Source organism: Balaenoptera physalus, assembly GCF_965194825.1.
Source record: "Balaenoptera physalus genome assembly, chromosome: 20".
Classification (NCBI taxonomy): Eukaryota; Metazoa; Chordata; class Mammalia; order Artiodactyla; family Balaenopteridae; genus Balaenoptera; species Balaenoptera physalus.
The window spans coordinates 51,332,104-51,358,992 of NC_138901.1; the positions used below are offsets into that span (position 1 = coordinate 51,332,104).

Here is a 26,889-nt window from a genome sequence, read left to right on the forward strand (position 1 = left end):
CGCCTGAGTCAGGTTTTCCAGGAGGGACTTCGTTGGTTCCAGGGTGGGGCCCGGAACCCGCGCGGCCGCCGCGTCTACACTGACCCGGAACTCACTTCCGGGCTTGTGTCTACACTACGCACTAGGCCAGGCGCGGGACTCACTAGGCAGAGGCCCGTGGGTCCCGGAGGAAGCAGGATTTCCCTCCCCCCCCCTCACTCCAACCTCGAGTCCCGGGAAAGTTAAAAATAGAACGAAATGTCCAAATACGGCCGGCGCGCCCAGGCGGGCGGAGTCTCCGTGCGGGACACTGTCCACCCCCGTACACTCTCTGGAGGGTGGATCCCGTGTCTTTAAGTCTCTAGAAAATCTCTTTAGTTTCCCGCGTCAGCACAGAGCGCGTACCCCAGGGACGAAGACAGCCAGAGCACCTTTGCCGAGCGCGGTGCGTGCCCGGCCTCCATGGAGGGCTCAGCTTTCCATCTGGGGAATCCACGTCCGACTTCCAGCATTTGGGGCAATACCTTTCTCCCCTATCGAGGACATCCCGACTAGGGCCCCTGTGCCCAGGGGCTCTTCACCTCTCTCCTTCCTCTGGAGAGGGTCTCCCTCTCTTTTCCCTCTGGATCTCTCCATACTTTCTGCCCAGGACATCCTCCCTCTACCCAAACCAGCCCCCAGCAGCCCCGTCCTCGCTGGGCTCTCGGTGGGCAGCAGCCTGGGGGGCAAACTCTAGCTCAGATCCCAGCGCTGGTGGGGGTGTGATGGCTAGTGCGTCTTCCAAAAGGCTGGGCTGCTTCTCACAAGCTGTATGACTGCCAGCAGGTCAGTTAATTTCTGGGAGCCTCTCCTTCAGCCTTAAAACGAGGCTAATATCTGTCTCAAACGGCGGTTGAGAAGGCTAAGATAGAGCGCCAAGGCACCTCCCAGGCCTTCAGTAAACACCACTTCCCTCTCTCGGCCAGACACTCTTTGCACACACGCTTGGAGCAGACCTACTAAGAGCCAGGTCCTGGGCCAGACAGGTCACACTTCTTATATAGCGGGGAAAGCCCCTCAGGCGTGTCTGCCTGCCAGTTAACAAAGAGCTCTCGAACTTTACCTGTGCCCCACCTGACACATAAGGAACCCGAGGCGCAATCGCCGGATGCTGACTTGACCTAGGGGGCCAAAGGTTAGGGCTGGGACCCAAAGCCTCAGCGTGCCCCTCTCTCGGACCTGGGCTCCCCGGGGAGGGAGTGAGGTTGCGGCAGGTGCGGGCTGTAGCGTCGTGGGGAAGGCTCATTACCTCGAGAACAACAGCCCGGCCGGAGCCGCGGCCCTGGGGACCCCGCGGCGGGGGCGCCAGCTGGGAGATGGGGCCCTCTGGAGGGAGCGAGGGGACTGGGTGCCACCGCGCGCAGCTGGGAGATGGGTGGGAGCGGAGGGGGCTGGGGTCTTAAATGCCACCAGCTTCGGGCTGAGGGCGGGAGGAGGCCCCCTCCGCGAGGGGACTCAGCCTCCCGCTCACCCGGAGGGGAGGGCCTTGGAAGACTGGAGGAAGGGGGTCCAGCCGGTCCCCACCAGGAGCACGGCTCTGGGGCGGTACAAGGACTAGGCTGGCTCGGCTGGCGGCCGCCCGCGGGCCCGAGGCGAGGAGCTGGCAGAGGGGCGGGGCCTCGCGGCCGCAGTGCCCGCTCCGGCCGCCGCCGCGTCAAGCGGCAGGAATGAGGGGAATCCGCGTGCGGAGGGGTCCGGCCGGCCACCCCCGCCCGAGCCCCGCCGCCGCATTCCCCGGATGCCCGCTGACTTCCTTACAGCCGCCGCCCGGTGGCGGAAGGAGGGGGCGTCTCCGCTGCCAGGCGGGCCAGAGGGGCTGCTCCCCGACCACAGTCCCTGGCCACCGCCCCAGGCCGCCTCGCCTCACTGGACGGAAGCGCCCGCCCGGGAGAGGGGGTAGGGAGGCGGGGGACAGAGGGTGTGAGAGACACCGCGGCCAAGGCTGCAGCGCCGGGCGCTTCCTGCGTTCGGAGCGCTGTCTCCTGGTACTGTACTCCTTTCAATGCCCTCAGCCGAGCCATGAGGTCTGTATTATTACCCCCATTCTACAGACGGGGAAACTGAGGCTGGGCAGGCGAATGACGTGTTCAAGATCCCAGGATTAGTAAAAGGAGAGGTGGGATCGGAACCGGGAAGTCTACCACAGTCTACTCCTGCAGGGCTGCCCTGAGGGAAAGACACCTGCCTAGCGGCTGGAGGATTTCGCAGCTTCTCTGTCAGGGTTAACATGCTACCTGCCAGGCCGTGACCTTCCTTAGCGAACCCGTGACCGCAGTGCCCAGTACCCACCCTTGGCGGTGTCGTGTGACTATTGACATGTAGGCCTTAGGAATAGCAGCTAGGGAGTGGCCCATGACCTGTGCCCCCTGCATGGCCCTGGACCTAGGGGCTGGCTGCAGGCTGGGGTGCAGCTGTGACCCCTGAGTGACCCAGGACTTATTTCCCAAGGATGCCTGAGTCTCCTCCCACCTGGGGAGGTGTTTCCCATAAAGTTGGCGCAGGCCCAGCAGACCTGGGTCATCCAGTGCCCGTTACCTAGTATGGGCCAGGTGCCCCCAAGCCTGCCCTCTGGAGTGGGGAGGGCAGTGGGCAGCCTCAGGTGTTCCCCCAGCTCAGGGCTATGCGGGTCTGGAGAGGGTGTTCTGAGGACCCCCAGATTGCTGCTAGAAACTGATTTCCACTGAGGCAGCCTCGTGGCCTGTTAGGGCAGCGGAAAGAACCATAGCCTATCTCACCCACAGCGCATGCTGGGCACAGAACAGGTGTTCAGCTTTTTTTTTATCAAACACATCTTAAGTCTGGGCCCAGGCTGCCCCACCAAGGACTGTTCCAGACTCAAGGGAACTGTTGCGAGGGGGAATGGAAAGAAAAGGTGGGGACTTAGGGGTTCTACCTGATATCTCACTGGGCCCCAGTCAAGGGCTGTACACTCTGGCTCCAGAACCATGGGCCTTTTGCCTGCCAGACACCTCTGCCTGGGGGTCCAGCAGAAGTAAACAAAGCACCTTGCCCCCTAACCTATCCTCCTTGTTCAGTATCCTGTAAGATGAGAGGAGGCAGGCACCTCCAGCTAGTCATCACTGCCTGGCATCAAAAGGCCTGCCCTCCTCGCTCCACTCCTCACACCAAGGGGTCACTACCTGCTAAAACCTCCCCTTGGTTCCTCCATCACTGCTCTGCCCCTGGACCAAGCAAGCAGCCTCCAAACTGGCCTCCCTGCCTTCCTCCCTCCAATCCATTTTCCCACAGCCGCCTGTGGTATTTACAAATGCAAATCCGATCAGTTAACATCTCATGTTAATAGAGTGAAGGTTTATAGGGCACCTGTCCATATGCCAAGCACACCCACTGCTTCTTGCCAGGCCCCTGTATGTGGACTCCAGTAGCCCCCTGTGTCCTCAGTTTACTCCACTGCTCCTGCGCTCCTGTGTGGGTACAGGGGCAGCCGTCTCCAGTCCCTTCTCTCCCCATGTCTTCCTCACCACCACACACAGCCAGGAGGAGCTGCTTCCGCCTTTGCCACCAGCCGCGTGGCTCTAAGCTTCAAGCCTTTGCACCTGCAGCTTCCTTGGCCCTCGCACCCAAACCCCTCCCCACCTGACTGACTCTTAGTCATCCTTGAAGATTCGGCTCGGGTATCACTTCCTCCAGAACCCCTTCCAGACTCCCCGCAACACACAGTCCCCTCCTTATCGCATTCCGCTCTGATCGAAGGTTTCCTTGTCAGTCTCTCCCAGGAGACTGCTCCCGCTCCAGGCCGGCACACAGTGGGAGCTCAATAACCCCTCGTGGACGCCTGTGTGAATGAATGAATCACAGAGCCCGGGAGTGTGAGCAGAAGGCCGGAGCGTGCCGGGCGTTGAATAGGCCGTGGGCCAGCCATTCATTCTCTCATTCATCTCGGAGCCCCCCAGCCGCCGCACTCACACGCAGAGGCCACTGGCGCGGCTGGGCCGGGGGGCGGGGAACGGGAAGGGGCGGGGCCCGGGCGGCTGCTCCGGAACCCGGAGGCAGAGCCGGCAGTCGGAGGGCCCCAGAGGGCGCGCGGGGCGCCTGGGTCACGCGACCCCAGCCGCTCCTCGCCGCCCTCACGTTACGCGCAAGAAATCTAAGTCTCCAACAGGCCGAGTCCCGGCGCCACCGGGTCCTGGGACCCCGCACGGGCCGGGCAGAGCCCACCCTCGGCCCCAGCGATCCCTGGACCAGCGACCCCCGCCTCCCCAACCGTAGCTCCGGGCCTGGCTCGCCGCCCGGCCGCTTACCCTCTCCTCCATCCCGCCCGCCAGCGGAGGCCCCCCCACCCCCGGGGCCACGCGGCTGCGGCCCTCCCGGAGTTACGCGTACCCACCGGCTTGGCTTCTCGGGTGCGCGGGCGGGGGCCAGGCTAGGCGGCGTGGTCGGCTCCGGAGTCGGCGGCCCAGGCACGCTCTCCCCGCCCAGGGCCCGCCCGGGGCCGGGCCGCTCCCTGTCGTCATCCCGGGCAGGGCCCAGGCCCCGGCGCGCGCGCGCACCCTCCGGCCCCGCCCCGGCCGCCCCGGTGCCGGCCCCGGCCCCGGCCCCGGCCCGCGTCCGTGTCCGCGGCGGCTTGGTGCAGCACACTCCGCAGCCAGCTCCCGGGGACGAGGCGCATCACAGTCATTCACACACACGCACACACGCACCCTCCTCCGGCTGACGACCGGGCCCACTCTCTGTAGTGCTGGGCGGCGGGTGTCTTATGGGGTTCTCCCGTCTCATCCTAGGGCGCCTTTGCATCACTAGGGCAAACCTGACCCTGCCCTGCGTGCCAGGCCAAGTCAATTCTTCCCCTTTTCTGACTGCCTCGCTCCATTCACCCTCCTTCTCCACCCACGCTACTGCTCTGAGCCGGCCAGTGTCTGTTCTTCAGGCCAGACGGGAAAGCAGCGGCATTAACTGAGCCTGTACTATATGCACCTGGAGCTTTGCATGCGCTGGTCCTTAGATCTCAGAGCGGCCCTGTCACCTCGGTGTTGTTAGCCCAGTTCATAGGCCAGCCCACTGAGGATCAGGGAGCTGGAGGAGAAGGGATTCAAACCCAGACCCCTCTTGGAAACACTCTGCTCCTGGTGGGCTTAAACCCTACCCTCTTCCTTCCATTTACCCCTTCTTGTCTGGTCTGTTCCTGTCCCACCAAGGATCAGAATGCTTCCCCACTGCTCACCTCTTTCCCAAGGGGTTTGCTTGAGAGGAAGCTGCCGGGCCCTGGCGAGACACTGCCACCCTTCCTCCCAGCCCAGAGCATCCCAGCTTACAAGCTTGCAGGGCCTGTGGGGATGAACCACACGGATGATCTCCCCGGTGGGTATCAGCTCCACTTGCAGGGCCATTCCGTCTGTGGATAGCCAGCGTGCTGAGCACTGGGGCCTCTGAGCAAAAGCCCGTCTGCCTGCCCGCCCGCTGGTTCTGGCTGCTCCCGGAACCAGGAATCTAGTCTCACGCTGGGATGGCCGCTTGGTTCAGCTTCAACTCCAGCCCCGGGGGATGTGTCTGGTCCAGTGCCTCAGGACACAGCTGGAACAGCCCAGGTCTGATTGGGAGGCCTCTTGGCCCAGCAGGGTTGGGGCAGGAAGAGGAGGGGCTGAGGGATGGAGGAAATGCTTGTTGTCCCAGGTAACCAGAGGAGCTGATGCAGCCACCCATGGGGGACCCTGGGCTCCAGGTCAAAGGGTAGGAGGCCTTTCCCCCCAGCAGCTCCATGGCCAGGCCTCTCCCGCTGCCCTCTCGCTGGTATCAGCTGGAGAGCACAGTGACCACTCCCCAAGTCAGAATATACATCCTGCCCTAAGCCAAGAGGATCCATCAATAGGCACTGCCCCTCCTGCAGCAGTCCCCCCCCCCCAAGCTTGTCCGCCTCCCACAGCGGCAGGTGAGCCCCTGGAGTTTGAGGCGCCAGGCTGCTGGGGACTGGCCATGTTGGGCAGAGGGGTTAGCTGGAGAGGCAGGAGGGCACTGTGAGGAGGCCCCTGTCCCACCCTCCTCTGGAGCCTCAAATGCTTGAGGTTGGTTCCTGGGTGGCTTGGCGTTGGGGAGCCTTTATCTTGTTTGCCCCTTACTTTTCTGCAGCACCTTCAGGTGTTCCCCACCCCCAAATGTTCCTGTTTTTCTATCTTTATTGTTGCTAAATCACAGCTGACACTTTCCTGGCCTGGGACTGAGCCCTCAGGTCTCCGGCCATTCCTTATAGGAAGTGTGAAGGGGGAAGTGGATGGGGAAAGCGATCTTTCCAGAGGAAGATGCTGGCAGGGGAGGGGTGGAGTCCAGCGGGCCTGCGCCGCCGGCCCCTGGCCCCCTTGGGCAGGCACCTTTCCCCGGGCACCCTTCCTTCCCTCCCTTCAGCTTCCCCCGCCCAGGAAAGGCCAGCAAAGCTTCCTTCCTTCCTTCCTCCGGGAAGCACATCTATCCAGGGCAGGCTCATCCCCGGCGGCCACACAATGGCCCTTATCAGCCGTGGAGCCAGGCACAGAGACCCAGCGCACACCAAGTCTCACATATTTCCTGTTTCCACCCAGCGGGTCAGGGCTGGGCCCAGAGCGGCCATATCCTGACTGGGGCCAAGAGGAGGGAGAGCACACCCCCTTCCCCTTCCCGCCTCTCAGTCACTGCTGGACTCACCCCTCCCTGCTAACGGGAGGCAGGGGTAGGGGTGTGTGAAGACTTAAGGGCAAAGGGGAGAGGTGGGCACCTAGAGCATAAGCATGATCCAGAAACAGGAGAAGCAGGGGGACCCCCGGAGTCAGGAGCCCTGAGGTCCAGCCCCAGGGCTACATCAATCAGAATGAAGAGCTGGATAGTGTTTTGTTTTTGTTTAGTAATTGTTCTCTCACGATAATCTTGTGAACCGGAACATTGTTTGTATTTTACAGAGACTGAGACTCCTAGAGTAGGGCAGAGGTGGCACTGTCATTCGAACCCAGGTCTTGACCCCATTCCTGTGTTTCTGGTCCTGCATGACACCGCAGCTCCCTGGCTAAGTTCGGAGGGATCACGCCCCTCCTCTGGGCTTTGGATTCCCCGTCTACCCACGAAGGGTGCTCTGTAGCAGCGCCCACGACGCTTGTGCGTGAGAAGGAAACAGGTGGTGAGTTCAAGGGTTCAGGGTCCCTCAGGTATGTGTGTTGGGGGCAGGGATAGAAGTTATCGTGGGGACCTCAGGGTACAGGGATCTAGGGGAGAGGTGGGGCAGAGAGAAGAGATGGTGACATTTTTGGAGAGCTTAACCCAGGACCAAGGCTCAAGACTAAGGTGTGAGGGAGTGCCGGGTGAGGAGGGATGAATCGGTGAGAGCAGAGTATGCACATTTTCTGAGAGTTCAGTCCCAAGAAACCCATTCTACCTACTCAGCAGCAGAGTAAACGAAGTGTCCAACACCATAAGAGGCATGCCCCACCTGGACCAGGGACTCAGAGGGCCACCATCCCAGAACCTCATCCCATTCCCACCTGGGCAACATCTGTCATCCACAGACATAGTCTAGTCTGGATAACAGGGCCCTCGTCCTGGAGTCTAGCAAGGGCCCAGGAGCGTGTGCCCGTTCCCACCACTATCATGAAGGAGTCACAAGTGTAAAAGCCATGTTTCTAATTATCCCCCAATGCAACAGCCACAGAACACAGACGGCCATGGCCTGCTAGAAGCCAGAGGGACAGTTCCTGATGGCTCCCAGGGTGAAGTAGGAATGCAGAGCAACTGGAGTGTCCCTCAGTCTCAGGTCATAGGCTGGGTGTTAATAGTCACAGAGCAGGCTCCCTGAGGTGTCTTCTCCTTGGAAACAGGCTGTAGAGTCAACGGCGGCTGGAGGCAAATGGTGGGAGTGGGGCTGGGCCGTGTCCACACAGCAGCTGGAGAATGCTCTCTGAAGACCCCCGGGCCAGATTCTCCAGAACATCTTGATTCTGACTCTCCTCTCCGCCTGCCCCCACTTCTAGGTCCCAGAGTGGTCTAGACAAAGGGCAGGTTTCTGGCCTGTGATGGCAGGCGAGGGTAGGGGCAGATGACCTGGACGGGGCAAGGACCACCCTGGAAAAGTCTGTGGCCATAGGTCCTCTACCACCTGCCAGCCCTTCACAAGAGGGCAGGTTGGGGGCATGGAGCCTGACCCACTAGCAGAAGCGAACCTGGGTCCAGTCCTCTGCTCAGACCCTGGAACTTCCTGAGTTGGACTCCTTGAGCCAGGGGTGGGGGTGGGGTGTGTGTGCTGCTGGCAGAAGGACACACATCAGCCTGCCCACAACCCCTTCAGAAGAGCCTGGGTGGAGGGCTCCTCCATCCTGCCTACTTAGTCATCTGCTTCTGCTGAAAGCAGGGATCCCAGATCCTCTGCCCACCCCTCAGGGGGACAGGCAACGAGATGCCAAGACTCCTGGAACCCAGTGCTATGTGGGCCAACCAGTCTCCGCAGCCTGTACAAATGGGAGCATCTCCCCCTCCCAGGCAGCCTAAGGCCCAGGGTGGCGTGACAAGAATGCAGGCCTGTGCCAGATGGGGCATGTGCCTGGCAGGCCTGCTTGGGCGGGGCTGGAAGTGTGTGTGGGGGAAATCAAGAAATGAGATGCAGGCCAGAGGGTCCTTCCCACATCCAGTGGACTGTCTAGATCTTCACTGTTGACAAACTAGCTGGTTTCACTCACACCTCAGCAAAAAAAACCTGTATTTAAGGGGCCGATTCCAGAGATCTGGACTGGAGAGAGCAAAGGAGTGTGGCTAGAGGTCCCCCTGGGAGGTGGAGGATACCGCTGCCTCCTCAGGGGGCCGGGCTGGGCCCCCAGCACTCCTGGCAGTGGTAGGCAGAGCTGGCTGCCAGCTCCAGCCTCCGCCCTGGATTCACTCTATCCCGGCTCAGATCTGTGGTTGGGCTTCATCCAGGGGGCCCTCCGCCAAGAAGGAGCGAGGCTGGATCTGCAGGGGTAAAACAGGCAGTGAGCGGAAGGGACGAGGGCAGGCTTCACTCCGTGCCTTCTGTCTCCCCCATCCCCCAAAGGATTCGGCTCCATGGTAGGGGTCGGCTCCTCGGCCCGTGGCCTCAGGGAACTGGTGATGGGCTCAAGTCTTCTGGGCTACCCTTCCTCTTACCCACCAGCATCCATTACCTTGAAGGGTTTGCTTATCCCCACCACAGAATGTAGGTTGTTGCTATAGTAAAAAAGGAGAAACTGATCCTCAGTCTCAGGGATGTCACTAATGTCGATGTACACCTGGAGGGAAGGACAGACGGAAGTGGATCAGCTCCACGGCCCCAGGCCCCATTCAGCTCTCAGCGACTAGGTATCCAGCTCTCTGCTCCTTCCAGAAGACAGGGGAGAGGTCAGACAAGCCCGCCTGCTGGAGATGTGGAATACCTGTCTCAGGAAAGGGGGCAGGTACCTGATTCAGCCCGTCGCTGAAGGAGACCTGGTTGTCCCCGACCCAGACATACGACACGTAGTCATTAATGTGGCGCAGCCCCACCTGTGGGAGGGGGGATCGGGCGGGTGGTCAGTGGTCTGGGAGGACACGGGACCCATGTCAAGTCCTACAGAGAGGATGGTCTCATTTCTAAGGCTGGCCATCATACCACCTGCCTCTTCCCCTTCACTGCTAGCCCCTCGGTGGGCAAGGACCCCTGGGGTGGATGAGGGTAGCTCTGCAGTCTCTGTGCCCAACTCCCATTAGCACTCAGAATAGATAAACTGGTGGGGGGGGGTGCGACTGGTGGGCTCCCTGCCCGCCTGCCACGTCACCTTGTACAGGCCAATCCAGTCCCAGGGGCTGCTGAGGAAGTCTGCGGTCAGGGAGTAGCTGATCAGTAGGTCGCTCTCCTCGGTGCACAGGCTCTCGGGCAGCAGGGTGATCAGTGGGGCAGATACCAATGGCTTCAGCTACACACAGGGGAGGGAAGGGGTTGAAGTCCCACAGCATCATTCCCTTCCCTGAGATGAATGTCCTTACTGTGCCCTTGCAACGGTCAGGGTCAGTGGAGAGGGATGGAGGGGCACCCACTGGTGAACTCTACCAGGCTGCCCTTAGAGTATCAGACCTTGGCTGGCCAGCTAGAAAGAAGGGCCAAAGGCTGATCGGGGATGGCTGGCCCTGCCAGGAGGACGAGACTGGGGGCCGGCTGGGTAACGAAGCAGAGAGCCAAGTGCTGAGGAACGTCAGGGTGGGGGAGGTCAGGGGCGCTGCCGACAGGTTGAAGAAAGAAGCCAGGGAGTTGCTCGCAGGCCCTTCACGGTCCCTGACCCAAAGGCCCAAATCCAATTTGGGGGCCTCTGGTGAGAACAGCTATAGGCATGTGAAGGGACACAGTGGTATAAAGACAGACAAACAGTAAGAGGGCAGCCAGCAGCTCAAAGGAGGTGAACACCGCCTTGGTCATGAGATGGCAAGATACAAGGATGGAGGGGGCTCCCTTTGCAACCTGAGCCTGATAGGTGTAAGACAAATGAAAGCAAGTCCTACTTCACATGGTAGGTAATAAGCATAATGGAACTCAGGAGCCCCAAGGGACAGTACCAAGAGGAAATGGAAACCTATTGACAAAGGGTTTGAACACATTTTTGACAGACAGAGCCATCAACAGCTCCTAAGAAGAGCTGGGATACCTGACCCGGGAGGAAAGGCAATCATGTCCTCCCAAAGGTCTCCCCTGGGGCATCTGCTGACATGAGAACCCAGGGCGGGAGGGTCTGGGGATGTGGCCCAGCACGGCTGCTCCTCTGCCAAGTGCCGGGCAGCCCAGAAATTTACCTCCAAGTCAAAGGTGCTAGTGACAGGCTTATGGTCACTGATGCTGTACAGCATGTGGCTGACGTAGCTCCTCGGAAACAGGGTGAAGTGGGGGTCTGACAGCGTCGGGGTGTGGACGGCGGCCTGGGGCTGCCGCTTCAGCCTCCACAGGATGCGGTCGGTCCATGCTGGCTTGCGCTTTTTCTCACTGGGGGTGGGAGGAGAGGAAGAATGGGGAGAGAAGGGTTGGCAGGTGAGCAGGAAGGGACCCACGAGCTTGCTGGATTCCCTAACACCAGGGCCTGTCAGCAGTCACGAGACCCCCCCGGGCCAGAGCTGGAGACCAGCATGGCAGCAGGCAGGAGGGTGTCCAATGGAACCAAGAGTATGCTGGCCTTTGTCAGACTCGGCCAAGGACCCTCAGTAGACTAGAGGGTCACAATCGAATTGTGACTCAGAAACATCCCGTTTAAAGCCTTTCTTATTTCTTGAACAAAAGCAGCAGAACATCAAAGAAGCTGAGGTTTGGAATTTGGAGTGAGACAGACCTGAGCTGGAATTTGGCTTCCCCCATACTAAAGACCCGACCTTAGGGAAGGAAAGGGAAGCATTTAGGGAATGCTCACTACATGCCTGCAACCAGAACTATTTATTTCACTCTTCACAAGCAGAGAAAATGAGTCTTGGAGGGGAAGTAACTTTCCCAAAGTCACACAGCCACTGAGTGGTAGAGCCAGGACTCAAGGCCAGGCAGCATGACCACAGAGCATGTGCCCTTAATCACCAGGCCAACCCCTCTTAGGCCTCAGCTTCCTCCTCTGTAGAATGGAGATAATAGTAGTTATGTCATAGGGTTGCTGAGATGATTAAATGAGATGAAACACAAACAATGTTTAGCACCATGCTTCGTACAACATAAACTCTCTGCATACACTGGCTATTGTGATGCTTTGTTCTCAAGAGCCAAGTGAAAGACCTCCCACCTGTTCTTTACTCACCAGCTTCCCTGACGGGCATAAGAGAGACCATATAGCCTGGTCAGATGATTCGCTGCTTTAAAACCTTTAAGGAGTCTTCACTGCTTCCAGAATAAAGCTCAAGTCTCCAAATGTGGCTTTCAAGGTGCGCAGGAGTCTGACAGCCCTTGTGCTACCTTATCTCCCTCCTCTGCCCCAGACCCACCTCACCATGGTGAACCTCTCAAGCCTCTGGGCCTCTACTCTTACAGCTTTTGCTATCTATAACTCCCTTTGTCACAGGGAGAGGCCCAGTTCCAGTGCTGTTTTAGTCATAAAGCCGTCACTGACCTCTCTGCTTCCAAAGCATTCTACACAAGTACATCTCCTATTACATTATATTGTAGTTTACTGTTTCCCAGTCAGCCTATCAGTTAGCATGTGAGCTTGGAAGGTAAGGACGGACGCTTGGCATCTCCTGTGTATCCTCAGCATTAGCACAGAGCCTGGCATGAAGTAGGTACTCAACAAGTGCTCGTGAAACCCAAAGAACTAAAAAAAAAACAAAAACCCAAGCTCATTCTCTTTCCTCAAAAATGCCCACCTAGGGACTTCCCTGGTGGCGTAGTGGATAAGAATCCGCCTGCCAACGCAGGCGACACGGGTTCGATCCCTGGTCCGGGAAGATCCCACATGCCGCAGAGCAGCTAAGTCCATGCGCCACAACTACTGAGCCCGTGTGCCACAACTACTGAAGCCCTTGGACCTACAGCCCGTGCTCTGCAACAAGAGAAGCCACCGCAATGAGAAGCCCGCGCACCGCAAAGAAGAGTAGCCCCCACTTGCCGCAACTAGAGAAAGCCTGCATGCAGCAACGAAGACCCAACGCAGCCAAAAATAAATAAAATTAAATCTTAAAAAAAATAAATGGTTAAAAAAAAGTGAAAAATATATTTTAGAAAAATGCCCACTTAATCTTTTTTTAATAATTTATTTTATTTTTATTTATTTTTGTCTGCGTTGGGTCTTCGTTGCTGTGCACGGGCTTTCTCTAGTTGCGGCGAGCGGGGGCTACTCTTCGTTGCGGTGTGCAAGCTTCTCATTGCGGTGGCTTCTCTTGTTGCGGAGCACAGGCTCTAGGTGTGCAGGCTTCAGCAGTTCTGGCTCACGGGCTCTAGAGCACAGGCTCAGTAGTTGTGGCACGCGGGCTTAGCTGCTCCGCGGCATGTGGGATCTTCGCGGACCAGGGCTTGAACCCATGTCCCCTGCACTGGCAGGCGAATTCTTAACCACTGCGCCACCAGGGAAGCCCTGCCCACCTAATCTTAACATATACAGCTTCATATGCTTATAATCAGTTTGAAATTCTATTTTGTCTTCTGCTTTATTCACTTACTATTTTAAACAAACATTTCTCATATACTTCCATCACTTCAATAGCAATATGGTTTTCCAGCAATAGAGGCAGAATGGTGCCTCGGTGGTGAACTCGGACTCTAGTATCAGAGACCAGCTCGGGGAAGGTTCTGCCCCTGTTAATTAAGAGCTATGTGGTTCCAGGTTAGTGAATCTGGGGAGTGGTGCCCTTGGAGAGGGCATGGAAGCTCCTTCCCCTTCCCCATACCTTGTCCTATACATCTCTTCCATCTGCCTGCTTCTGAGTTAGATCCTTTTACAACAAACCAGTAACTTAGTCTAAAACAAAGCTCTGCCCTTGGGCAAGTGACTTCATCACTCCAAACCTCAGTTTCTTCCACTCTTAAGATGGGGTGATAACAGTGCTTACTTTAAAGAGACATTGTCGAGGGAGTGGTCAAGAAGTGGGAACTGGCTAAACCACCTCTGCTCGGGGCTCCTGGGTTGTTTCAATCCTTCACTCTTCTGAGGAGTGTTCAGGGGATATCGGAATGTGGTATTCCCATCCCAGAGACAACAGACACTCAATCTCCAAACCAATCTTGGACATTCAGTGCCTAGCAATTCTTAAAACTTGGGAATGAACCACATGAAAGTACCACTCTCCCTTTCAAAGCATCCTCCCCCCTCCACTTCCCTATTATGGTCAAGAGCCCATACTTGCTGTCCCGTCAGGATCCTCCCCAAGTCCTGACCACAGCCTGACTCTCCTTCCCCCTCAGTACCTCAGCTTGGCTCTCCTTCCTCCTTGGGACCTCAGCCTGTCTCCCTTTCCTCCTTTGCCATGGACTGGTCCACATTCATCACTGGGCACCTGTATTGTTCATTCTTTTTTTTTTTAAATAAATTTATTTATTTACTTATTTGTTTATTTATTTTTGGCTGCATTGGGTCTTCGATGTTGGGTCTTCATGGCTGCGCACAAGCTTTCTCTAGTTGCGGCGAGCGGGGGCTACTCTTTGTTGCGGTGCGCGGGCTTCTCATTGCAGTGGCTTCTCTTGTTGCAGAGCTTGGGCTCTAGGCGCGCAGGCTTCAGTAGTTGTGGCACGCGAGCTCAGTAGTTGTGGCTCGCGGGCTCTAGAGCACAGGCTCAGTAGTTGTGGTGCACGGGCTTAGCTGCTCCGCAGCATGTGGGATCTTCCCGGACCAGGGCTCGAACCCGTGTGCCCTGCATTGGCAGGCGGATTCTCAACCACTGCGCCACCAGGGAAGTCCCATCACTAATGCTTTTTTTGGCTCAATGGTCGTGACTGAGTACAAGAATTCTTTCTGGAGATTACAGGCACACCTCGTTTCCTTGTGCTTCGCTTTTCTTGTACTGCGCCGATATTGTGATTTTTACAAATTGAACGTTTGTGGCAACCCTGTATCGAGCAAGACCATTAGCACCATTTTTTATTTTATTTATTTATTTTATTTTTTTATAAATTTATTTATTTTATTTTTTATTTTATTTTTGGCTGCGTTGGGTCTTCGTTGTTGCACACGGTCTTTCTCTAGTTGCGGCGAGTGGGGGCTACTCTTCGTTGTGGTGTGTGGGCTTCTCATTGCAGTGGCTTCTCTTGTTGCGGAGCACGGGCTCTAGGCACGCGAGCTTCAGTAGTTGTGGCAGGTGGGCTCAGTAGTTGTGGCTCGTGGGCTCTAGAGTGCAGGCTCACTAGTCGTGGCACACGGGCTTAGTTGCTCCGTGGCATGTGGGATCTTCCCGGACCAGGGCTTGAACCCGTGTCCCCTGCATTGGCAGGCGGATTCTTAACCACTGCGCCACCAGGGAAGCCCCAGCACCACTTTTTAAACAGCATTTGCTCCCTTCATGTCTCTGAGTCACATTTTGGTAGTTCTTACAATATTTCAAGCTTTTTCATTATTGTAATTGTTACGGTGATCTGTGATCTTTGATGTTACTATTGAGAAAAATATTATGACTTGCTGAAGGCTCAGATGATGGTTAGCATTTTTTTTACCAATAAAGTATTTTTAAATTAAGGTATGTACATTTTTTTTAGACATAATGCTATCGCACACTCAACAGACTACAGTATAGTGTAAACATAACTTTTTTATGTATCAGGAAACCAAAACATTTGTGTGACTCTTTATTGTGATATTAGCCTTACTGCGGTAGTCTGGAACCAAACCCGCAATATCTCCCAGGTGTGCCTGTAGTATGTCTTTACTTTCTAAAAATTAAAACCAAGGAGCTCTGCAAGATTCTCCTGGCTTAAGAGCCTAGAAAACTTGAGCCAGTGTACTGACCCAAAAGTAGTGATGTGTTCCATTTTTGGGTCTGAGAGCACTTTTCCTTTCGGCTCCCTATGATGGCTTCTAAGTGTCTCGTTGAACTCTGGAGTCGAGTCTTGAATAGATTGATCATAACATCCTCTGCTCACTGCCTAGCGGAGAGGTGGACTGGGTTCCTGTCGACTGTAACAAAACCATTGCAATCCCTGACTTTAATAGGATTTCCTGCCCTCAGCCCTTTCGCACTCCCGTGTAATGGAGCTGACCTCGTTTCTCATTACATCTTGGCTCCGGGATGCTGCCGAGGCCGGGCAAAGCTCCGTACCATGCCCTGCATGCAGCTCGGTCCCTCTGTACAGCGGGTCAGCTCCACTCAAGATGCCTCTCACCAGCGCTGCTGACTGATCAGAATGCCTGCGCTCCTTTCTGCCTCCCTGACAATAACTCTCATTGACTCCTCCTGGTTTCAGCTGCCCGCCTCCTTACCATTTGCTTCACCCTCCTTCAGCACTTCCACACAGAGTTCTGGAACCTTCTATGGGCCAACTCCTGGACTTGAGAGTGTTTATTTGGCTCTCTCACTCTGGGTGGGTCCCTCTACTAGACTGGTTGCTCCTTAAATACCTTATCTTTTCCTTTTGTCCTCTCAGGCTCCCAGTTCAAACATATGCCAGGCACTACGCTACACACCAGGGACGGTCATAAATCAGATCCAGTCTCTGTGCGCTGGGCATTCATAGCACAGCAAGAAAGGCACGCTGTGTCTTAAAAGCAACACTGAAAGCATGGTGTGTGCAAGGCTTGCAGGCAGCATAAGGGAAGGAGAGAACTCTCAGTGAAATGGGCAAGGGTCAGGAAAGGCTTTTCAGATGGTTCAGATGATGTCTGAACTGGGCTTTCAAGGATGAATAACAGACTGATCAGACAGGAATGCTTCTGTTCACTATGTGGGGCTCAGGCCCTGCCCACCACAGAAGCTCCCAGCTGGGAATATTTCAGTTAGGATGTCCCCCCATAAGGCCCCTGTTCCTGTCCAGACATTCCTTCATTTCCTGGGCTCCAGGCAAGGGGAACTGGATTCACACAGACTCCAGTTCAAATTCTTGCTCTGTCACTTACTCTGTTACTACCTTACTTAGATCTTCTGAGACACAGTTTCCTTATTTGTAAAAAGTCAGTATGAACAGCGTCTACCTAATGAAGATACAGTATGAATGAAGTGAACTGATGCGGGCAAAGCACTCTGCACAATGCCTGGCCCATGGTCAGCACTCAATAATGTCAGTCACAATGTGGATTATACCTATTATGTGGAAATAATATCTGCCTTCTCCTTAGCAAGCCTTTGCTCTCCCGATCCTGCCCTCCTTTCTGCTGCTGCTGGCAAGACTGGCTGTGAACCCAGAGGCACTGTGGGCTAGAGGAAGGCATCATGGGCAACACAGTCCAGAGAATTGGGTCTGAGCCCCAGCTCCGCCATCACTAGCTGAGCCACCTGGGTAAGACCTTGAACATCTCGGAGCCTCTCTAGGTCATCTCAGTAACTTCCAGTCTCCTGTTGGTGTCCCTCCCATAACCAGGGGTGTGGGCAGAAGGACACCTGGCCATACGGTCTGTCAGCAGCTCTCTTCCTGCTGGCAAGTGAGGTTTTGAAGTCAGTTGGTAGAGGGTCCCAGCCCCCAAGGCTCCAGCCTGTCCCACTGAGGCCTGACAATTTCCACAGTGAGTCCATTGGACCCTCATTTCCAATGGATGGCTGGGGAGACTGTCAGCTGTGGACCGGCCAGCAGGCCAGCTGGAGCCTGACCTCCTCCCTTCTTTCTGGCTTATACTGTAGCTCAGGCTGGACCCTGTTTTCAGTGTTCGTGGCCTCTTCCTGTGTGCACTGCCCTGGCTGTGACCCCACTCTGTCTTGCTCCACACACCTGAAATGGCTCATGCTCTCCCCCTTGCTTGGTGGGGACATCGTGGCTCTGCCACACGGCTTCCAGCACTGGGCCAGCAGCTCTTCCTCTCACCCCAGGCTGGCTGTGGACATACCTACTCACCTGCTAAATCCCAGAGGCCTGGGCCGCCCTGGAGGCGCCTCCTACCTCCCTCATAAGACAGTCCTGCTAGGGGAATACATGAAGGAGCTGCTCCAGCTGAAACAGAGAGCCTCATAGCAGGTAGGGGGTTCTTCTTCTTCAAAGAGATGAGGATCCTTGCCCTAAATTGGGCCAGGGACCTCTTGCCAGAGCTACTTTTGCCCCTCTGCCTAAGCCTAAGGTTTTGGTGGTCACTTGGCCCTTTCTCAGCTTCTGAGAAAGGTTGTCAGTAAAACTGCCACCTGAAGACATGAATCTAAAAATAACAACAGGGACTTCCCTGGTGGTGCAGTGGTTAAGAATCCGCCTGCCAATGCAGGGGACACGGGTTCGAGCCCTGGTCCGGGAAGATCCCACATACCGTGGAGCAACTAAGCCCGTGCGCCACAACTATGGAGCCTGTGCTCTAGAGCCCACGAGCCACAGCTACTGAGCCCACGTGCCACAACTACTGAGCCCATGTGCCACAACTACTGAAGCCCAAGCGCCTAGAGCCCGTGCTCTGCAACAAGAGAAGCCACCGCAATGAGAAGCCTGCACACTGCTACGAAGAGTAGCCCCCCGCTCGCCGCAACTAGAGAAAGCCCACGTGCAGCAACGAAGACCCAACACAGCCAAAAATAAATAATAAAGAAATTTATAAAAAAATAAATAATAAATAATAAAATAAAATAAAAATAACAACAGCAGTTACCACAGTGCTTACCGGGTGCCAGGCACTGGTCTGAGCACATGCAAGGTCTCATTTACTCTTCAGCCCCGTGAAATAGGTATTGTTATCATCCCCGTTTTATAGACGACAAAATTGAGACTTAAATACCGCGTCCAAGGTCATACAGTTGATGAAGGGCAGAGCTGTGCTTCTAACTACCAGATGCACTATCTCTACATTATTCCCCATTAACTTCCCCCGACAGTTACTACTTCACCTTCCTAAATAGTACCCGACCCACTCACAGCTGGGGCAGGGCTATGTAATACCAGTAATTGGCTGAGCCAAGCTTTCTGCCCCCCTGTCTGGGTAGGATCAGAAAGCCCTGGGGAGCGGGGACAACAGGGACAACATTCTGGGGCAGGGGTTCCCAGAATGCTGAAGTACAGTCCCCTCAAGTCAGCAATCAACTGTCTTCCCTCCCTTTTGGCTCTACCTGCCCTGCCCCCAACCCCTATTCCTGCCAGCACTGTGTCTCCCCTTCCTGCTCTCTCTGCGGACAATCTGGGACAGCTCCCACGGTCAGCATCTCATGAGGGGGGCGGGTGGTGCCACTCCCGAGAGGTGATGGCTGGATCGATTCCTGCTTCCCCGACACTTCTATTCAGAGGCAGCTCCCACTGCCACTAGGGCCAGCACGATCTGACTTCCCAGGCCCAGACCTGCGACAGGCTGATCCTCTCCTGGTGGAGTCCCCTCACCTGGTGTCATAGTTGTTGGAGTTCTTATCAAACTTGTACGTGGGCGGGAAGAGCAGGGGGCCCTCCTGGAACTCCCGGAGCAGCGGGTCGTGTCTCTTGGCAATGCTGAGCTGGAGGGAAAGGCACAGTCCCATCTCCCAGCAGTCCTGCCCCAACGGCCCGGCACCACGCTACAGTCAAGGGCTGGCACATGCCATCGCAGTGGGGCAAGAGTCAAACCCGGCCACTCCACCTCCTCACTGCCCCAGCGGCAGCCTCAGCACCCCAGCCCCCGGCGCCCTCACCCCCGGGAGATCAGCTGGATCCTTTTGCAAACATTACCCCATGGTCCCAGGGGAGGCAGCTGCCTGCCATTTCCCAGTTCTTGGACTATAGGGACCAGGCTCTGAATTCCATCTCCCTGGCAGCCACCAGCAGACGTGTGACAGAGGGGAGGCTGGGGTAGCCAGGATCCCCCAAAGGGGTGGTATCTCATCCTCTAGGAGGCAAGCCAGGCTGGGGGTGGGAAAGACAACAGGGACACGAGAGGGCTGGCGATGGCGCAGGGCCACAGCAGGCCGAAGCCCTTCTTGCTCCCTAATCTCACGCACACCCAGTGGCTGCGTCCTCGCTCCTCCAGCTGGGGACTGGGGCGGCCGGACAGGACTGGCTGCCCCACCCGCAGAGGCGAGGCGAAGCCCTGTAAGACCCCACCCTGCCTGGTAACAGGGACCTGGGCGGCCTGGGAAAGGAGAACAGGCACTAGAGAACCTCCCCACATCTCATGTTGACCTCCACCCACCATGGGCTCAGACCACCCTTCGGGGCCCTCCCCTCATCAGATACCTGATCCTTCTCCCACAGGTCACTGTAGCACTGATTTTTTATGGATTCCCGAACAAAGTGCAACCCAAAGTCCTCAATCCGAAAGTTCATGTCTCCAAACCAGAGAATGAGGCTTCAGAAAGAAAGGAAAGCAGGCGGCCTGAAGGTTTGTGACGAGGTCAGAAAAGGCAGGACCACAGGGGTTCTGGCCACTCACTGCAGGGCTGCCAGAGAGCAGAAAGCTCGAGGGGTGGGTGAGAAGATCAGGTGAAGACAAGGGCAGGGCCCAACGGGACTGTTCTCACGGCCCCCACCCTGCCGCCATTTAAGCCGGAGACGAGCCCCAAGGGGCACGTGGCAAATGTGGAGCAGGCTCTAGCCCTCCCTCCTCAACGGGCACCAGGAAAGGCTGAGAACCAGCCCTTCCGGGGACCTCAGGAACCACGAGGTTCTTGACCTGGGGTGTTCGGAAGTGCCCAGAGTTTCTAGGCAGGGCAGAGCGGCCAGGGAAAGGGAAGGTGTTGCAGACCTCAGGTAGGCAAAGCTGCAGAGGAGAGCAGATGGGGTGTCAGGGAAGAGGCTGGGAGAGGGTGGGAGATGGGGCGGACTGCCTCTGGCTGGGGAGCAGTGACCGGGCAGAGCACGCTTGCCTGGGCTGGCCTGGGGGAGAGGGCAGGGGTGGCAGTTCACAACGGCATGCTCACTCGTGGTCCAGGATGTTGGGGATATCCTGTGCCTCAAAATTCTGCATCTCCAGGATCCGGTCAAAGTGTTCCAGCCGCTGGTCATTGTTGGCCATGTGGGGGGGCAGGTGGCAGTTGATGATGCTGACATAGTAGCCGTAAAACTTCAGGAAGATGTTGACGCCCCCTTTGTTCCCCTGGTAGGTGGGCAGAAGGGTGGGAAGCCATTCTAGGGGGGACACACCTCTCTTTTCCCATCCTAGACCTCCTGTGGGATCTCCCAGGAGTCAGACACTCAGCTCCCAGAGTAGCCTCTCCATCCTCAGAGCCCAGCTCATCCACCTGCCATCCTAGGGATGCTAAGCCCCGCTGAGGCGGGAAGGCGGCTATGCAGGGCACTGGCCTGGACAGAGTGCCAAGATTCATTTCACCCCCTTTTTCATTTGCCCAGCTCTAAAGCCCCCAGCCCTGCCCATCCCAGTGAGAGGCGGCCCCCCAGCTCTTGACTCAGACAACAGCTCAGTCCTTACCCAGTACCCGAAGAGGCCAGTGGGGGTGGATTTAGTAGAGAGGATCTGGATAAAGGGCAAATGCTGATACTTGGCAAAGATCAGTAAGAGGAGCCCCTGCATGCGGACACTGGAGACCTGCAGGACAGAGGGGCACCGGTCATTCGTGTCCCTCCAGGCCCTGTGCTGGGCGCTCTAGAGAGCCCTGATCCACACGGATGTCCTGCCCCAGGGGCCGATGGCATCTCAGTGCAGATGGAGTCTCAGTTGCCAAATGATGTATTCTGGAAGCTAAGCAAGTTCCAGTTTCTGCTCCTGGGCTTGAGGGTGGAGGGCAGAGAAGACAAGGCTGCCAGGGACCCTGCCATCAGGAAGGCACGGACTCTTCGGCCCTGGCCCAGGCACGGTCAGGTGCTCTTCTCCTCAGTGCGCTCCTGAGTTTCCATGGGTACTGTGTGCCGGGGCTCAAAGAACTTCAAAGATGCTCTATGGGACAGTGGCTAAGGGCCAGATCTGGGTTCAAATCCCAGCTTGGGCTCTTAGTATTTGATATTGGGCAAGTCTCAGCCTATTTTCTCATTAATAAAGCAGGAATCTATCTCAAAGATGCTGGATTAACTGGCAGCTATTATTTTTTTGGTTTAGGGATTCTTGAAAGTAAATGCAGGGAAGAAGCATGAGAGAGCCTTCTAGGGTGCTGAAAATGTTCTGTATCTTGATTTGACCAGTGGTAACATGTTCTGCATATACATATAAAAATCCACCTGGGGACTTCCCTGGTGGTCCTGTGGTTAAGACTCTGCGCTTCCACTGCAGGGGGCACGGGTTCCAACCCTGGTCAAGGAACTAAGATTCCACATGCTGCGTGGCATGGCCAAAAAAAAAAAAATCCATCAAACTGTACACTTAATTTCTGTATACATTATAGCTCAGTGGAAAAAAATTAAGAAAATGCTACTGAAAAATAATATAGACTGTGGGCAGTTGGTGTGTACGAAGGCCACGCAGAGGGGATGAGAGCGAGCGCAGAGGACGTGTGTTCACAGACTGGGGAGAGTAGCTACCGTCCACTGACACACTGCCTTGCGCATTTAATCTTCTAGCCAACCCTTCAAGGCAGCACTGTCCCTGTTCTGCACATGAAGGACTGAGGCTCAAAGAGACTAAGGAACCAGTAGGACTACCTGGATATTCAAAGGATCAGGACTGCCAAAATCTGGCCGCGGAGGTGGGGTGGGAATGGGCCAGTGACCCTCCCTTTCAGCTGCAGGCTGTCTACACCCACCACCCGAGTAGCTATTTCCGGAGCATGAGGTGCAGAGGCCAAGGAGGAAATCCCCGGGTGGGGAGTGTGTACTGGGGCCTTCCAGGAATTATGAAACTTGATCCCACAGGCCAGGAGCTCTGGGTGGAGGAGGCAAAGCAGGGGGAACCCCAAATCCAAGACCGAGGGAGGGAGGTGTGAGAAACTAGGGTTCAGCAGAGGTTGCTTCAGATGTGTCCCCCGCCTCCCTCTCCACCCCCGGTCTCGGTCTCTCCCCTTCGCGTGCAAATATGACAATGGAAGTGGGCGAAGGGCTGGACTATGAGGGACTGACTCCCAGGGAGCTGATAAAGATTCAGGAAGAGTTTCAAGCTGAATCTGAACCCATAGAGTGGGTTGGGGCGATGGGCTCTACCACAAAGGCACCAGCCCACTTCGTGAAGCCGCAGGGAAGGGGGCATGGCGCAGGGAGGATGGAGGTGGGGGTGGGGCTGTGGGGAAAGGCAGGAGGCTCGCGGGGGAAGTTCCAGTGGAGGAAATGAAGTAGGAGGAGCTAAGGAAGGGACTAGAGGGAGGTGGCTGGGAGCCTAGGAGCCTGCCAAGGGGGTCAGCCCCAGGCTTCTCAACCCGTGGCTGGCAACTTCTGGCTAAGGAATAGGCTGCAGGCAGGGCTCGCCCTTCACCTCCACTCCTGGCCCGGGGAAGAAAGGTCATCTCTTTGGGTGCCAGGCCCTCAGGCTGCTCTCCCAACCTCGGGAGGCCGCATGGGTAGAATGAGCTGTGTCCGTGCCGCAAGATGAGCTCATTTCCTTGGCTCAATTCCATCCTGCCAATCCCTTGCCAGTTAGCCGAGGTACAAGGAGGCCTCCAGTCTTGGAAAGGGAGTGGTTGGTGAGAGAGAAGCGGTTCTGCCCTCCGAGAAGGTCCAGCTCCAAGTCTGCAGCAAGAGGCCCGAGTGTGATGTGGAGGGAGCCAAGGGCTTGGGGGCTGGCATTTTTTAGCCTCAGCAGCAGGACCAAACCTTGTCTGCCATCCTCCTGGCTCTGTCCTCCTCGGGAGGACTCACAGCTCTTGCTTCAGCACCCTTAGGCAAATTAGGGTAATAGAATTAATTCTGAAGAAATCCAGTCACCCAGGGAAGGGAAGAAAGGAATTCTGGTATTTCCAAGAAGCATTGCTTCTTGGAGGTATTTTGAGTGGGAGTGTGCTTCATCCCTTGGCTGCGTAGGGCAGAAAGGTGAGATCCAGCAATCTAGAGCCTTCCTGTAGATGCTCCTATGGTCTAAAGATTCCCCAAAGAATACTGGCCCTATAGACTGAGAACCTTTTTCCTCCACACCTGTGTCCCCTCTCCTAACCTCTTCACCCCTAAGAATTTGAGGTGCATATCCCTCATGATCAGAGGACACCCTCTGATGCCAGCAGGCGAGTCGTGGGATACCTGTCAGCCTTAGAGATCATCAGTACAGCAATAAAGTACAGTAGCCAAGAACATGGGTTATGAAGTTTGAAAGATCTGGATCTGAACCCCAGATATCCTGTGAGACCTCTGAGTCTTGGTTTTACCTGTATAATACCCATATTTCAAAAGAGTTAAGATTTTAAAATAATGTATATAAAGAGTTTGCTTATAATGCTTAACACCAAGTAAGCACTCGCTAGATGGTGGCAGTTATTATGCTCCGAGATTTCAGGCTGGGCCTGAGAGTAGAGATTGGAGGCAAGGGGTGGGGTAGGCACTGAGGTGTTACTAAGCCCTGCTGCACCTCCCCAAGGAATTCTCCTAACCTGAAAAATATCAAGGTGTTAAACTAGCCCCTGGGGTTCCAGCTCAGCTCCAGCTACCTCTGAACGACACAAGGCAGGCAGGAGCTCCAGGGAGCCATGTGCAACTGAGGTTTGGGCCTTTAAATAAAAGGGAAACAGCATGAAAGCTGGAGTGGGAGACCAAAGGACTAGGGATTAGTGATAAGAGATGAGACACATTTCCCAATTGCCCATGAACTTATAAGTTACCTTGACGAAGCTCAGAGGGGAAAGCACATCCATGAAGAAACTGCTCCATGGGTCTTCAAAGGCAGTGTCAGAAAGGAGGCTCATGATCCCACCGTTCATTTCCTGCAAACTGCCCATCCCAGGTCAGAGGCTTCCCCCTGGCCTGGAGGGCACTGCCTCTGCCGCAGACATTTAGCACTGCCCTCAGCCGACTTTCCAGCCTTGGGCTCTCATGACCATGGTCTCTCCCTCCCCTGGCTGTTGACTGCCAACCCCTTGCCATTGCTGATCCAGGACAACTGACGCTGCCTGGCCCTGATGCAGGCTGAAAGCTCCTGGCCTTCAGACTCCAGAGTGAGGGCGTACAGGTTACAGCGGTTCCCCACAGGGACAACTTGGGACTGGTCAGGCTTAACCTGATCTCAGATATAGGGATGCGTGACGGGCCCTGCAGACACCTACCCAATGACATACACGTCCAGATTCAGGTTCAGGTTGTTCAGCTGAAGCAGATCACTGAGGTCTGGAGGGGGTGCTGCAGAGGCCACGTTCCATGTCACGACATGTATGCTGAGAAGGGAAGCCATGGAGGAAGGAGGATGAGCCCTCGTCCAGGTAACAGACAGGGGACTGCGCCTGCTAACGGCTGCACCACAATCCGCTGTAGTCAGAATGGGAAATGTGTGTTTCTGCATCCGGGGGAGGGAATAGGGCCACTGAACTACAAGCCCTTCATCTTCACCTCTGTCCCCGAAGCAGGAAATTCCCACCCTGGACTGGCTCCTCCGTGCAGGCGTACAGCTCCCTACACCTGGCAGCACTGGTGCTGCTGACACTAGGAGAGCTGCCAAAGCAGGGCTAAAGGTTTCGGAGTCAGGCAAGGGAAGGGGTGTGGATGGCGTGGACCGTCAGGAATTTATTAATTCCACCAGCCCTTCATCTATGGCTCAGTCAGCAACTTTCCACCCCCACTCTTCAATCCACGGGATGCTACAACCACCAGAAAGATTCTGGAGATTCAGTTTTCACCTTGTGAGAGGCCTTAGTACTGCAAGACAGGGGAATTTCAAAAATAACAGAGATAACAGCACCACATTTCCTTCCTCACTCATCTCTGGAGCACAACCAATTCTGCCAAGCATTTCAGAAGAGCCTAAGAAGATTCTAAATAACATGTTTCTCAACATCTCTCTCAAGATTCTACCCTCTTTTGGGAAAAGTCATCAGTTGGATAACATCCACCTCAGCATCACATAAACCCTAGCGAAACAACGGATCTAATCAGCAGCTCAGGGGATGGAGAGACTTGCAAATCTCTTAATTTGAATAGTTACAGTAATGCTCCCAGGAAGCCCCCAGATTGTGCTGAGTACAGAACAGGCAGGGGCTACAAACCCTGCAGAGACCAAGAAGAACCACCAAGCCTCAGGTGAGTCCTAGGCACACCGTAAGGAGGAGGACCTGTAACAGTGGAAGGTGTAGAATGGGGGCGGCGGGGGGGGGGGGAAGAAAAGGGCAGGATGTCCTCAAACATCTTTTCTCCACCAGACCCTGTTCTTAGAGGTCCATGTTCTAAAGAGCACAAATTGAAGAAATTCTTGGCCAGCTTAAAGCAACTTCCTGCCCCTCCATATGAACATCAATAAAACAATACAATAACCACCTTCCCAGGCACTCAGCCAGAGGTTCCGTGCTTCGTTTGTTTACGGTCTCCCCCTGCTGTCCAACGGAGGATTAAGAGGCAGCTCTTTTACTCTAACGCTCCTTGTTTTCCCAGGGACCTGCTCTAAGTGGATGGAGAGCCAAAGCCGGCATTTCTTGTTCCCACTTTTAGGTCCCACGATTAGCAGCAAATCCTTGCATCGTGACCGGCACTAAGTTGGTGATTAGCGTTGTTCCTCGTTAAAGAACAAGCATGAGACCAGGCTATTATCACTTCACTAAAGGATCTTATCTAAATCTGATTTTGGGTTTCAGGAGGTCACAACGGGATCAGGCAGACCCCATGATGTATGTGCTGATCCAAAGTAAGAACAAGGTTTCTACTCTAGAGCTAAGGGGAGAATGCTTCGTTATGTTTTTAACTTCAAACAGCCCAACACTGCTGCCTCCTCCAGAACCCAACTGGGCCACCTGCTTGGGGCGTCCAAGTGGGAAAGAACTTGGTGGCCTGAGTTTGGAGGGGGTGCGGGGTTCGAGCCCAACATAGCCCTCTCGATACGGGCCTGGGAGAATGTGGGAGGCCTCTGAACTAGAAGCAGCCCTGTAGGTCTGGCCCCTTCTCTCCCAGTCTGGTTCTGCCCCAGCCCCGCAGCCCCGATTGGGTCGGAGGCAGTGATCCCGCCCCGAGCAGGCCGGCCTGCCCGCAGTCGCCTTCCTCACCTGAGCGTCCTGACTCTCAGCTCGGTCTGTGGGTTCATGGCCGCCATCGTCCCCACGCGGTGGCCCGGCCGGCTCGCGTCTCCCCGCGGCAGCCTGTCCTGGCCCGATCGGCCCCCCTCGGACAGCAGGTGCAGCCGGCCAGCTCCCTCTCCCGATTGTTTTTCTTCCGGATTTCAACCCTCCGCCTCGGCTTCCGTAAGAGGCGGGGTCTGAGCGCACGGAGGGCTCTGGGTGGCGGGCTCGGGGGAAGAGGCGGAACTCTCCAAGGAGCGCGAAACGGTGAAAGGCTGAGGGGAAAGGGGCCTAGGGGACGGGGACGTAAGAGAGGCGTGTCCTCGTGTCACCAGAACCCGATACAACACTGCCCCGCCCGGCGGCCGGGGCGCGCCGTGAGCCAGA

At 55.9% G+C, this 26,889-nt stretch overlaps 2 protein-coding genes across 11 annotated transcripts in view; both read right to left on the reverse strand.

Moving 5' to 3' along the window:
* Nucleotides 1-5,563, reverse strand: part of MYO1C (myosin IC) — a 23,812-nt gene extending 18,249 nt beyond the window's left edge. Inside the window, exon 1 of one of the 2 annotated variants that reach the window (XM_082443428.1) lies at nt 5,292-5,563. In XM_082443428.1, coding sequence (XP_082299554.1) covers nt 5,292-5,366 — 75 coding nt within the window. In that variant the 5' untranslated portion in view covers nt 5,367-5,563. Of the gene's footprint in view, nt 1-4,366; nt 4,506-5,291 lie in introns of those variants that run through there. The other variant, XM_082443430.1, reaches the window with a different exon arrangement.
* Nucleotides 5,564-7,600: 2,037 nt separating this feature from the next.
* On the reverse strand, nt 7,601-26,669 carry INPP5K (inositol polyphosphate-5-phosphatase K). Of its 9 annotated transcripts, none has more exons than XM_082443538.1 (12): nt 26,491-26,669; nt 24,571-24,678; nt 24,130-24,238; nt 20,871-20,987; nt 20,362-20,537; nt 19,679-19,790; nt 18,854-18,963; nt 10,762-10,948; nt 9,756-9,893; nt 9,400-9,483; nt 9,126-9,230; nt 7,601-8,934 (listed from the first exon to the last, which is right to left on the reverse strand). In XM_082443538.1, the coding sequence occupies exons 1-12, from the start codon at nt 26,535-26,537 to the stop codon at nt 8,875-8,877; spliced, it is 1,353 nt and encodes a 450-aa protein (XP_082299664.1). In that variant the 5' UTR covers nt 26,538-26,669; the 3' UTR covers nt 7,601-8,874. The 9 variants fall into 9 exon arrangements, with proteins under 9 accessions (XP_082299664.1, XP_082299662.1, XP_082299663.1 ...); XM_082443536.1 differs by having other exon boundaries at nt 18,854-18,999; XM_082443537.1 differs by having other exon boundaries at nt 18,854-18,999; nt 24,571-24,769; nt 26,491-26,625.
* Nucleotides 26,670-26,889: the final 220 nt, after the last annotated feature.

Excerpts from the sequence above, each read along its gene's own strand:
- INPP5K (XM_082443536.1), bottom strand. The coding sequence starts at position 26,537 with ATGGCGGCCATGAACCCACAGACCGAGCTGAGAGTCAGGACGCTCAG. Across the intron at positions 20,988-24,129 it reads CCCCTCTGAGCTTCGTCAAG|GTCTCCAGTGTCCGCATGCA; the intron begins GTAACTTATAAG and ends TCTGTCCTGCAG. Across the intron at positions 10,949-18,853 it reads TCCAACAACTATGACACCAG|TGAGAAAAAGCGCAAGCCAG; the intron begins GTGAGGGGACTC and ends TCCCACCCCCAG.